Here is a 14,263-nt window from a genome sequence, read left to right on the forward strand (position 1 = left end):
GTTCACCGAAAATACCTTTTCTACCATACAAGCAAGCGGGAACAGTAAGTGGGCATTATACCACAACATAGACCGCGAGAAAATCTTTGAAAAAAGTGTTACTTTGAAATAGTTTAAGGCTTATTCTTTTAAAGTACTCTGACACAGTTGTTATTAAAAGCATATAACTTTGTTTACATAGATTTTTAAAATAGCTTACCTATCTGATTCTGTTCTTTTTAGTGATTTCTTAGCAGGTACCCCAACTCTAAAGCTCTAGATTTCATTTCAGCGAAAGGATAAAGTGTTCTGTCCAGTTTACAAGAATGTTAAGATATTTAACACGAAGAACAGTTTGGGTGAGGGTAAAAATGTTTCAATAGATGTTAAACTGTCATGTCCTGTTTACAAGGATGTTAACACATGTCACACGAAGAAAAATCTGGGTGGGCGTAAAAATGATTCACCAGATCCACCCAAACTGCTTTACCAAGACCAGACCATTCCAGTTCACACTGGTGATTTGGTAGTCATGGTCAAGTTGGATATAACATTATCAAGCAATGGTAAAGGCTTCTTCAAGTCAAGTCAAATATTCTATCATCAAAAGTATTTATATATATCTATTCAAAACATTACTAACCACATTAATTGGCTTCTTTTCCATGTTTAGACAGGTAATTTATATTAACCAGGAGAACAAAATGCAAGGATGGTATTTGTAGCAGCTTTTAATGCTTCTCACAAGAATGTATACCAGTTGGGTAACACTGTTGACATTGGGTTTTGTTTCTATTGTGCTTCTTCCTGAGTGGGTATGTCTCTGCCTTGCACAAAATGGAGCTAGACCTGCAACTGTGAATGTGGGTGCCCTTGTGGCCTACCATACCACCATTGGAAGAGTGGCTAAGAAGGCAATTGAGTTGGCAGTGGAAGATGTTAATAATGATAAGACTGTGCTCAATGGAACAAAACTAGTGCTCACCATGATGGACACCAATTGCACTGCTTTCATAGGCACTTCAGCAGGTATGCTGTGCTCAAATTTTTGGTTTCAACACTGTAAATTGTTTACAAATTTAGATATCTCTATGAAATTATATCTGGGATAGTCAGTAATTTTCAAACTGAAAATGGTTATTTGGGGGTTTAATTTGTTCGGCATGACAGAGTGTTGTTTTTTTAAAGGACTTTTTGTAAGTCTAGTTCACATTTCAAATAGCACTTAAATTGTTTCAAAATTTAGGTATGCTTATGAAATCATGTATGGGATGATGAGGGTTATGGCCAATTGGGATGGCGTATCATTTAATTTTCACTAAATGCTATTTCTCTTAAGATCTACACTGCAACTCTCTGATTTCACTGGAAGCTTCTCGAAGCTATGCTAGTAGAAACAGAACAATCTTCGGCAGATGATTGGCCAAATTAGAAAAAGAACTTTAGGGTATGAGTGGAATTGTAGTAATGATAATGAATTACCAAAATAGATCAATGGGACTCTGGGAATACATCCAAGCAGGAAATGTACTCTCAACATAAATTCTACCTCCAGGCCAATAGGAGAGCTAGAGGGAGCAGCCGAACTGATCTGTTAACCAGTAACCATTCAGCATCTGTCACTATTAATTCTGTGTTTTGACTGTCAACCTGAGATCTCCATTTAGATGAGATTTTGTTCACTTGGCACTCTGCTGTAATGTTTTTCACAGGTTTTCTGCTCTATGTTTTGTGTTTTATGTTCTTGCTGAAGGATATTATCTGTGAAACTAGAACTGTGTGATTACCAAGGTGGTTGTTATGTGTGAAAATTGAATGTCGATTATTAACGCTCAAATGTGAACTTGGAAATGATATAAACTTAATAATTCTTGCTTATAAAACTGTGAAAGATTTCTTTCACATAAGCCTTTAAAATCCATTTTTGTGATTTATAATTTCGTCAAACAATTACCTAGGAAACTACGTATCACCAAAATTACTCGCTGTTCTAGTTTGAACCATTCAAAAGCCCAAGGAACCTAGTTAGACTTATAAATTTGACCTTTTAGAATTCTGTTCTTGACACAGACAGAAACTTCTGCTTTTTGCACTAAGCTAATAAATTAAAGACACTCAGGTTCGGCTCACGCACACCAGAGAGGAAGTTTGGGTTACACGAATCAGAAATAAGAAGGCCGGTTTAGTGAGTTCATAAACAGATAGTCCATTTTCCAGAGTGGTTTCCAGTAGACAACCGACACAAAGACAACGATAATCCTTATTGCTTGGGAAGACGTTCCCACTATGCCAACAACTTAGAGTTCCCGAGATTCGGATTTAACAGGATTTGAACAAATGCAAGGAGGTCTCGAGGATTTGACATCACCAATTAACTTTACCAAGTATCTGAGGTCTGATATTCCAAGGACTTGACGCCTGTTGCAGTCTAGCGTGACCCACCTGCAACTTTTGTCATCGTGGTGCTCGTGATTCACTTACCCATCAAAATTGCGGAAAGCCTACCCAAAAAAAGTAAAATTGGGGAAAGCCTGATTTAAACGTAGCTTAGTGATTAAAATCACTCATGTTCTTGGATGTTTCTCAGCTAAAATCGGGCTTTTAAAGTCGGCGATTACAAGACGAAGTGACCGTACGAGCTGAGATCTAAGGGAAGGTAAGGATGATTGACAGAGAATTTAAATAGAATATCAGATTTTGATCATTTTTTTTGTTGTTGTTTCTGATTTAATTATTTATAACTATTGTTTTGGCTTCTGTATTCTAAGCATGTGAAGGATCTGTTAGCAAGTAGGGATCAAAAAGTACACATTATTTAAAGATGCTTTGTGCATTTAAAAATGTCAATATTTATACATACATGACCCATAGTCCTGCACAAAGGCAAAAGCTAAACTGACTAAAAACACACAGAAATGCGCATATAGTCACACATTTTACATCATTGATAGTGCAAGCTAGGGTTGAGATTTTCCAAGCAGTCAAATAACACAATGTAAGACTGCACACGTCTCCTAGTCTTATACAAATTGATCAATTAGTGAAACAAAAAGCTAAAAAGTGAGTGGTTGTTGGCAAGCCCAGAATTTGACGGTCACCCCTCCCTGTCATATGAATTTTTGATGATGGTTTAGTCATATAAAAGTAGAAGATTGAAGCAATGAAAATCAATGCACAACTTTCTTGGGAAGAAATGAAAATCATTATCTTAATGAAAAAATAATGATAAATTAGTAATATATGCAAAAATCTTAAATTTACTAAATAAGTTTCTAAATTAATACACTAATATATATTATATATTAACATTAAATGATAATCAATTAATAATTACTAATTTCTATAACAATCTTATTAAATATATTTAAAAAATTAAATTGACTAAGTTTCTAAATTCATATATAAAAAAATAGAATATATTGTAAAAATTCATATTAAAATATTTTATCAATTATATTCTATCATTTCAATTATAACAATTTTCTAAATTCATATGAAAAAATAGAACTATTCTAAAAAATCATATTAAAATATTATAAAATTAGAAACAACTACATCCTTCCATATTCTAAATCCTTCCATTTCAAAATATTCTAAATAAATTTGTATTTTTATAATAAACATTCTAAACTACTATATATATTACCTACTATATTTTTTTAAGGTTTATCTATACGATTTTAGAAAAAAATAGCATGTAAATGCATACGTTCTACTAATTTTTTAAGTTGTCAAATACGGTTCAAAAGTGAAAAAACGGTCATTTTGCCTGTGCAAAATAACACAATGTAAGACTGCACACATGTCCCCTAGTCTTGTACAAATGAATCAATTAGTGAAACAAAAAGCTAAAAAGTGAGTGGTTGTTGGTACATGTGAAATTAATTAATAGCAGTGAAATAACATGATGTAGAACTGCACAGATGTCCTCTAGTTGTGTACAAATGGATCAATTATGAAGTAAAAAGCTAAAAAGTGAGTGACTGTGGATACATGTGAAATTAATTAATAGACTTTTAGTTATCATTTTTTTTTTTTTTTTTAAAGTTACTAGTTGAAGGGATGGGTGAATAAAAAGTGAATGTAATTGAAATATGGGAGATAGCATGTGCTCTTCCCTATTTGAGGGTGTTAAAAAATTTATTAAAGAATTAATATGAAAAGTAAAAATTAAAATTAAAATAATTAAATAATTATTAAGTGAAAAATAAAATAAAATAAATTTTAAGTAATATAATATAAATATTTTATAAAACTAAAATATAATATAAATATCATTTCAATATAAGTTTAATTATAAATATAAACATTAAAAATGATAATCATATGAAAAAAAAAATATTTCATAAAATAAAAATTAAAATAATTTTACATTTTATTATTTATTATATTGTTATTAAAAATAAAATAATATAATTCTACAATAAAATATAAAATAAATAATGTGATGAATCTTATTTAAAATTAAAAATAATAATTATTTCAAAAATAAAATAAAAAAGAAAGAAAAATGAATGTAGTCTTTTTTTTTTAAATGAACAATAGCCATAAAAACTATCAATAGCTGAGATCTAAGTATTATAAAACAACAAATAACATATCATTGTATATAGTTAAAAATTTCTATAAAACATTTGAAGGATAAATAAAATGTTAAGATTCATTATGGAAAAGAGATGAGAAATATCTTTTAAATTGAAAGACTAAAGGAGATTGGTGTCAAAAGGTAGTAACACCCTTCTAGATAAGAATGTGGTGAGTAAATAGATCAACATACGATCTCGTTTGGTGCATAAGTGTCCATAGATCAACATAAGAATGTGGTGAGTAAATATTTTTATGAAGCATTGATCAATGGATAAGGATGTGGTGAGTAAATAGATGGTTGAACTCGATGCCCTTAAGTATGCTCTATGTACTTATAGATAAGAAGGTTGTGGATTGTCATATGATACTTGGGAACAAATTTTCATCACGATGTTTGTCCAAAATGTTATGGTTTTTTTTTTTTTAATAAAGATGATAATTTTTTGTGTTTTTCTTTTAAATTATTATTTTTAATGTGGTTGTCGATATGATGCATGTGAACAAGTTTCTATCATATTGACTATTCCAAGCACTATACAAATGGTTTTCACCATAGGATGAATTATCTATTTATTAAAATTTTTTTGTTATTTATTTGTTTTATTTTTTTTAAGTTTTTTTTCTGTTTTTTTAAAGCATTTTTAATGGATAAAGATGGATGCTCAAGCGTAGAAGCATTTAAGATGAAAGGTGTTTGTAGATTCATCTAGCACTAAGTCATGTGGCGTATATAACTAGAGAGTTAAGGATAAAATACCTCTTTTTGGTTAGATGTATAGTCCTTTTCAAATTTGTGCTTCAAGATCTCTCGTTTTATAGACTTATGGCTCTTGTAGCTCCAAAAGACATCCATAATGATTTGGATTGTAAGATGAGAAAGTCTATTTGCAAAAGAAATCCAGAGCAAAATAAATGGAATTTGATTAATTGGAATAAGATTTGTAAACTAAAGAAAGAGTTGGTTAGGTGTAAGATCTTCACTCCTTAATAGTATAGGTCTTGCTAGCAAATCCTATTAGAGATGGTGTGTGGAGGAACAAGATTTATAGGGAAAATTTTTAAGTTGGAGTACCTAAATCTATAGAATCATTCTTTCATTGTTGGGATACTATTGAAAAGGGTTCTGAGATATGGAAAACTATGAACTTAGGTAGTAATTTGATTATACCTTGTCATTTATGGATTGTAGAGAAGGGTGACCTTGCTCTTTTTTGGAATGATGCATGGGATTAGCGTAGCCCTCTTTGTGCATGATTCCTTAATCTCTTAGGATTAAAATATAAATACATGTTGAAGTTAGAATTATGATTCTATTTTTTAGTATGTGGTCATACAAGATGGCATGGGGATTTAGAAATGAAAACCTAAAGATCTTTGGATAGGTCAATAATTCCCTCTCTTCATTAACTATTTAGCTCATAATTTAGCATCTCAAAAGGTCTTTTTAAATAGATATTCAAATTTTCTAGGATAGTGTTTGAAAGGTTTTGAGATCTACAAGGTGCAAATTGGTTATACAACTCTTTTGAAATAAAATATGGAAATTAAGAACTCTAAATTTTGGGATTAGGTTGAAAAATGAGGGATTGTTGGTTTGAAAAGATGTATTCTTTGTGTTCAAGATGAAGAGTGTGGTGGTCATATTTTAGCTACCTTTTCAATTTATGGTGTGATTTTTTAGGAATCTCATGGAATAACTATTCAAAGATTCTCTTGCAAATTGACCATGACCTTATTTGAAGTTAAAATCTACTAGTCTATTACATGGTGTTGGTCCTAGTATGATTTGTTGGAATAGCTGGTGGAAACAAAATCAGAGAATTTTCAATGGTACAAGGCACATAAGCCAAATTTGGGGCACAAAAAAGTCAATTTAAAAGAAATTTGTCAAGTTTGGATTCAAGATTATCAAGTGTGTTCTTTGTGGGACTTCGATTTCTAATGAGTCTTAGTATTTTTGTGGCTTCTCTCTCTTCTACCTCTTCCAATAATAACCCTCGATAATATCCACACTAAATTGTAAAATCCCTTGATGGGCTTGGTTAAAATTAATATTGATGGAGCTTCAAATGACAATCCTAGAATGCTAGCATGGGAGCCATTTGGTGTGATCATAATAAAAATGTCAAGTTTTGGTTTGCTAGTAGTATTGATGTTGGTTCTTATAAATTGGTTGAGGCTATGAGCATTCACCAAGCTCTTTTAGAAGCTAAAAAAATAAGGCATTTACTTATATTTTTTTTATTTGACTCTAAATCTAGTTGATTATTTCAAAAGAAAGTCTTTCTCTCACTTTAAGCATTGATAGTTGAATGGATGTAAGAAAGACATCAACATCCTTATTCATGGTTTCAATGTTGTTAAGAAGAAAACCAAGTTGTTGATTTTTTTGGTTAAATCAGCTTCTAATTGGAATGGCATCAAGGTTGATACTAGAAAAACCAACATCACCCTATATAGAACATGATAAAGGCTTCAGTGATTTTGTGGATGCTGACTATAATGCCTCTTTGAATTCTTGATTTTTGCTGCTGTCATTCTTGTTGTTTTTTTAACATAAGAGCAAACATTAATTTTGATGCTTGGAGCATGTAAAATCTTTAGCAGAACACATCATACAAAAGAGATACTTCTTTTTTTAAAAGTCTTTCATATGATTTGCTAAATATACGGCTGGATAGCCACCAGCCAACCTTTAAATAAATAAATGCTTATATATTTTCTATGATATTTGGAAGATTTCTACTCTCTTATTGTGATGCAGGATAGATTCCCTCCTGCTTTCAACTTAACACAAACTCTCAGATCCTCTCTGCTTGCAAGTTCACAATCACAGGATGGGACTGAAACACAAATGGAACACACTCATAGTTTATTGAAATTGATGTGCCAGGAGTCTTTTAAAGACCAACAGACCTATTTTGTATCAGTGATTGTTTTATTTAACTTATATTTTACTTTTAGAGTAAACAATATTTATAACCTCTCTCAAACGTAAAAAAATTCAACCTATCTGGTTTTCAAAGAAGCTCTTATTTATAAAATTCTAAACTAATCTAATCGGCTGATTTGTTGAGCAGCTTATTTTCCAAAAACAAATTATTACAGAAAATAAAAAAATAACATTCCACTGATTGCATGTTTCTTATTTCACAGTAGAACCTCATTTACTTGGTAGTTCAACCCTTCCTTATTAAGTTCCTACTACTCATGAAGTTTCTGTCCCGCTGTTCTACTTTCCACTATTGCAATTTCTTGAGTTCATCGGTCTATCTAAGGCACGATAGAGTTCTCGTTCTTGATTTTTCTACTAAGTGGAAAAATTGTCGTGAGCAGCTATTCATTGAATGTCCGTTTTATTTTTGCAGCTTTGGAGTTGATGAAAACAGACAATGTTGCAATTGTAGGGCCGCAATCTTCTGTTATTGCTCATATTGTTTCACATATAGCCAGTGAACTTCATGTACCAACCCTGTCATTTGGAGCAACAGACCCAACTCTCTCATCATATCAGTATCCTTATTTTTTCCGCATGACACACAGTGATCTGCATGGAATGATGGCAGTTGCAGCTGTGATTGGTTTATATGGCTGGAAAGACATTGTGGTTGCATATACTGATGATGATTATGGGAGAAACGGAGTAGCTGCTTTGAGTGATGCGCTGGAAGATGTAAGAGCTAAGATTGTTAACAAAATACCCTTTTCTCCTGGTGTCAGTAAAAGGGCTATTGAAAGTGCATTGGTGCAGTTAGCTGTGATGGAGTCAAGGGTATTTGTTGTGCATATGAATCCAGACTCAGGTATTAATCTCTTCTCTGAGGCACTGTACCTTGGAATGTTGAACAGTACCTATGTCTGGATAGCCACAGATTGGCTCTCTTCCCTGTTGGACTCTTCTGGACTTGATTATGACACCATGAATTCACTCCAAGGAGTCCTTGCTATACGTAGGCATATTCCAATTTCAGATCAGGAGCATGCTTTTACAGTAAGGTGGAACAATCTTTACAAAGCTAGGAGCATTGATTTCCACTTGAATGCATTTGGACTATATGCTTATGATGCAATCTGGACAATTGCCCGTTCAATTGACACTTTCTTGAGCAAAGGAGGACCAGTTAATTTCACAGGTTATCCTCAGCTCTCCAATGCAAGTGGAAACAAAACAGAATTAGCAGAGTTAAAAGTGTTCGAAGGAGGTCCACAGTTGCGGAATATACTACTGCAAACAAATTTCACTGGCTTAACTGGTCCTGTGAAATTTGATGAAACTGGAAATTTGCTTGGAACTACTTTTCAGATCATCAATATAGTTGGAACAGGATTTCGCAAGGTAAGTTACTGGGCAAGTCAATCAGGCTTGTCTATTACTCCTCCAGAACTTAGAGTTGCCAAGTCACACAACCAGCAGACTGTGGGTCAGAAAATAATTGATATAGTATGGCCAGGTCAAAACAAACTAACGCCACGTGGGTGGGTGTTTCCTAATAATGGCAAGCATCTTGTGATTGCTGTGCCCAGAAAGGTTGGATTTGAAGAGCTTGAGCATCCAGTGGAAGGTAACAGCAACATGATGAAGGGCTTCGTTATTGATGTGTTTGTTGCTGCAGTGGCCTTGTTACCTTATGCACTTCCATACACATTTGAACCTTTTGGAGATGGGAAATCAAACCCCAATTATGATGAGCTTGTGCAGCGAGTTGCCTCAAAGGTTGGTATATGCAGAACTCTTATCTTTAATAAGCTTATGAAGTTAATTTGCATATGTATACTACCTGAGTATCTATTTATTACTGGAGTACTGTAGAAATTTGATGCAGCAGTTGGGGACATCTTAATTGTGACCAATCGGTCGAAGATTGTGGACTTTACTCAACCTTACATAGAAGCAGGGCTGACTGTGGTGACTCCTCTCCGGAAGGTCACTCCCAATGGCACATGGGCTTTTCTGCAGCCATTCACAATAGAAATGTGGTGTACAACTGCAGCATTCTTTCTTGTCATAGGAGCTGTTGTATGGATTTTGGAGCATAGATCAAACGATGAATTTCGAGGACATCCACAGAAGCAATTTCTTACTATTCTTTGGTATGTGAGAGTTCTTTCATTCTTATTTCCCTTGATGAGAAACTTCTAAATCAATTTGATCCATAAGTTTCATGTATATAGTGGAGAATTCATTTCCTTGTGTTGTTTTGCCCTCAATTATGGATCATGTAGATCGTGGAGAATTTATTTTCTTTTATTGGTTTTCCCTCTGTTCTCTGTTCTTGGTAAATGCAAAATGTAGGATTTTAGAATTAGCCTGAAAACTTCTATTGCTAGTTTTTTAAATAAAGAAGAAACTAATAATTAGGTGAATAGAAATTGGTATTCATTATATTCTCATTGGTTATTCAAAAGAAAAATATACGTATTTATAGTCTTTTGGATGAATGAGTCATAGTGGCAAGTGTACTAGAAGAATTGAGCTAACTTCAATAAAGGGAGAAGCTAACTCAACCAGTAGAGCTAGTGATGGCACATAATGAGGCAAGGATGGCACCTAATTGCCTTAAATTAAGGAATGCGGAGATAGATGTGACACCTAGTTGTCTAGGAATGAAACATAATTGCATAAGTGAACTTATGAAAGAGGTTCAATAAAACACTGCACAAACACCCTCCCCTTCAATACAAGTTAAGAGGGAAAATAATAGATCGCGGCAAGCAATGCTATTTGGTGTATCCATGTACAGAATGTGTCTTCCACCCCCAAGCCCCCTAACATCCCACACCCCAACCCTTCAAAAAAGGAAAGATAGCCAGCAAAGAAACAAGGTAAGGTGGCAAATTCTAAACATAATCCCATAACGTGTGCTAAACAGTGTATTTAAGCAGTTTAGAGTTTTGATTGAAAAGAGTATTAATAGTTCAATCAAGTTTTTAATAATAGATAATAGGAGCGAGTTCTCATCTTTGCAATTTGAAAATTATTGTAAGGATTTTGGGATCGAAAGGCACAAAACCATAAGTTATATTCTTCAACAAATTTTATTTTTTTTAATTCATAAACATGATTCTTATAGAGAGAGCAAGGACGATGCTTAGTAATGTCAGTTTGTAACAAAAGTTGTGGGAAGAAGCAGTTTCAACAACTTACTATCTAGTAAATCAGTCACTATCAGTTGCAATAGATTGTAAGATTCTTGAAGAGGTATGGAGAGGTCATTTTTGTGATTGCTCAATTCTAATTTTTTTGAGTTGTGATGCATACATTCTTATTTCTAAAGCCTAGCATTCTATGTTCGACTTCAAATCATATTAAGTATTTTTTTTTTGTTTATAATGATGGAGTTAAGGGATATCTTAGAGGCACAAGTGATTATTTTATCACTTATAATGGTTGTAATGATTCAATTTTTGGTTTTGTTGATTTGAATTTTGTAGTTGATTAGAACAAAAGGAGATCTACTTCATGTTATGTCTTTACTTTTGTTGGAGAACCTATTTGTTGGATGTCAAACCTTCAAAGAATAGTTGCTTTATCAACTATTGAGGCAGAATATGTAGCTGCCACACATGCATGCAAAGAGACAGTTTGGTTAAGGGTCAATTGAGTTTTGAAGAGCGCAAGATAAGAAATAATTATTCTATGATAGTCAAATTGCTATCAATTTGGCTAAAAGTATAGTTTATCACAGTATGACCAAGCATGTTGTGCTTAAATACTATTTTGTGAAATGAGTTACTGATGGAGGTGTAGAAGCTCTTGAGAAAGTTTATGTGCCAAAAAATTATGCAGAAATGTTTACAAAATCAAATACTATTAGAGAAACTGAGATGGAGTTTGGTTTCTCTTGATCTGCAGAAAAGGTGATGAATGGGCATGGGTAGGTATCAGGCAAATTATCGTCAAAGCAGTATAATTTTCATATGAAAAAAAATTAATTTTTTGTAAATTTGATAGTGATTCTTATCTAGAAAATGTTATATATATCTTTATATTCTTAAAAGGAAAGTTAATTTATAATAGTAGCATCTGCATGAAAATTGTAAGTTTCTTTTTGACTAACAAGTTCCGTGTGAATATTTCTTAACAAATTGTCAAGATTTTACCACATAAATCCATGTCTTGTTAAATAATATTATATTTCTATTTTATCTTTTTCTTTTATTTTGTACTGCAATATCACATAATTATATGGGCTCACGTTTTTTCAACTGCATTCTTTCGAAACATAAAAGATGAAACATCTTACGCATTGCTTTCTGTTTTTCTGCAGGTTCAGCTTCTCAACATTGTTTTTCTCTCACAGTGAGTAATCTAAATGTTTCTGTTTGGCTCTGTTTCTCGAATCTCTTCTTATGATTTATCAAATTGTTCAGTACTGTAAGCAAAACTACAGAGTATGTTGTTTAGGGGTTTGATTATTTTGTACTGCGTTCATGTTTAAATCATTTTGTCACTGAATAGGTACGGAAAATTGCATGCTATGGTTTGGTTATTAGTGTTTAATACGAAACTCCAACTCTGGTTACATTTATGTCTTAGATAAGGTAGACTTGGATGGCAATGGACATAAGTATAGCATGACTGTATGGTGTCTTATGAGGAACTCCAATTCTTGTTCTACATACATCTTAGTTAAGGTGGGCTTAAATGCAATGGAGATTAGGAGAACATAGCTGTATGGTCTTATAAGGCGCTGCAAGCTTCTCTTCTTATATATGTATTAGTGCTGGCAATAACTGACAATTATTTTGGGCTAATGCAGGAGAAAATGTTATGAGCAACCTGGGGCGAGCAGTGCTTTTAATATGGTTGTTTGTTGTTTTGATCATTAATTCCAGTTATACCGCAAGCCTGACCTCAATTCTCACAGTACAACAGCTTTCACCGACAGTAAATGGGATTGATAGTTTAGTTCAAAGCAATGAACCAATTGGATATCAAGAAGGAACCTATATTAAAAGATATTTATCGGAGGAGTTAAATATAAATACATCCAGACTTGTTCCTCTTAATTCTCCAGAAGCTTATGCTAGAGCATTGACACTAGGACCAGGCAAACCTGGAGGGGTAGCAGCAATTGTGGATTCAATGCCAATTATCCAGCTCTTTCTCTCAAAGCAATGCAGTTTCACAACTGTTGGCCCAGAATTTACCAAATCAGGATGGGGATTTGTAAGGAAAACAACTGATTATGTGGATTGCTTGTAAAAAGTCTTTATGCACATGTAATTGTTTTGGCTGTTATTTGCTGATAAAAGTAGCTGAATATCTCTCTGTGTTTTTTGTTGCCTATTAACAGGCTTTCCAGAAGGATTCCCAGTTAGCAATTGATATGTCAACAGCAATCCTTACCCTTTCTGAAAGCGGTGAGCTTCAGAGAATTCATGACAAATGGTTAAGCAAAACTCGCTGTGATACACAAGCCGCAGAAGTTGAATCTACTCAGCTTAAACTGAAAAGTTTTTGGGGTCTTTTCTTGATCAGCGGGGTGGCCTCCTTTGTAGCTTTCATGGTCTATTTGGTTCGCATGATCTGTCGATTCATTCGAAATTATAAATCTCCTCCACGTTCCTGCACGTCGAGAATTTTACATGCGCTGCAATCATTTTTTGATTTTATAGACAAGAAAGACAATAGTGCTAGTGAAGAAGATTCAAAGAACAAGTCTTCAAGACTTCAGGAGAGTGTTACCCCAAGAAATCAACAACACATTTGGGTCGAGTCTGAATACTGCTCTACTAATCAATCGATTTCAGCTGGCGAAAATGTAATGTAGCACTGTTTAGTCCATGTTGATATGATGTCCTGTTCGTCAAACAATAGCTCAAGTTAAATTCTGATGGCAAATATGAGTTTATGAGCAGGTGGCACATGAGACACCTCAGCTAGCAAAGGGCTTTTGTTACAGTTTTATTTTCTTAAGATCATCTTAGATAAAGGGATATAAAACTGTTGGGTTAGCGTCAATTTGAATCAATTTAGTTCTCTGGCCTTGTACAGAATATTTAGTTCTGTTTGATGTAGTGGCAAAACAGAAATATCATTTAATTAGATAATATTTTTACTGCATTTTTTTAAATTAGTAAAAGTAGTTTATGTTTTATAAATTTTTATATAGAATACTAAGAATTTTTAGGAAGTTAGAGGTTATTTAAAAATTATATTATATTATTTTTCAATATCATAAATATAAAAAGATTTTCTTCTTTCAAAAATTTATATGGTGTTTTTCTAATGATGTCTTGAGGATAAAAAGCTTCTATTTTGGAAAGGGGAATTTCTAGTCCTAGCCACAAGCATTTGCCGAAAATTTGAGAGCTTTAAAGTAGGTACACCTATTTCTTAGAACTTAGATTCTAATTTATCCTAAAATAGCTTATTCCTCAATTCATGAGACCTATTACTCAATAATAAATTTGAAGCCCCTTGCACAACATTGTTTCTTTAGTGTGAATCTTATTAAACAATTTATGCCTATGGCAGGAGACTAATAAAGCGATTTGCATGTATGTGCATTCTTTTTAAGAAGGGATTCCCCTTTTCTCAAAATGATGTGATAGAGGGTTGAATGTGTGCTCAAAATATCAGCTACGCTTCATATGTTTTTTAATGTTTTATTTGGATGGAGGGATGTACCCATTGTCATGGATATTGTTAGGGATGTTGCTTTTTGATGAAATAGATATCTAGATTACTACA

At 33.1% G+C, this 14,263-nt stretch overlaps 1 protein-coding gene across 2 annotated transcripts; it reads left to right on the forward strand.

Annotated features, from left to right (window-relative positions):
* Positions 1-260: 260 nt before the first annotated feature.
* On the forward strand, positions 261-13,633 carry LOC131073793 (glutamate receptor 3.6). Of its 2 annotated transcripts, none has more exons than XM_058010300.2 (7): positions 261-545; positions 653-1,008; positions 7,935-9,280; positions 9,377-9,657; positions 11,835-11,866; positions 12,327-12,736; positions 12,864-13,633. In XM_058010300.2, exons 2-7 carry the CDS (start codon positions 714-716, stop codon positions 13,338-13,340), a joined length of 2,841 nt encoding a protein of 946 aa, XP_057866283.2. In that variant the 5' UTR covers positions 261-545; positions 653-713; the 3' UTR covers positions 13,341-13,633. The 2 variants fall into 2 exon arrangements, with proteins under 2 accessions (XP_057866283.2, XP_057866284.2); XM_058010301.2 differs by having other exon boundaries at positions 657-1,008.
* Positions 13,634-14,263: the final 630 nt, after the last annotated feature.

Source organism: Cryptomeria japonica, chromosome 9 (assembly GCF_030272615.1).
Source record: "Cryptomeria japonica chromosome 9, Sugi_1.0, whole genome shotgun sequence".
Lineage (NCBI taxonomy): Eukaryota > Viridiplantae > Streptophyta > Pinopsida > Cupressales > Cupressaceae > Cryptomeria > Cryptomeria japonica.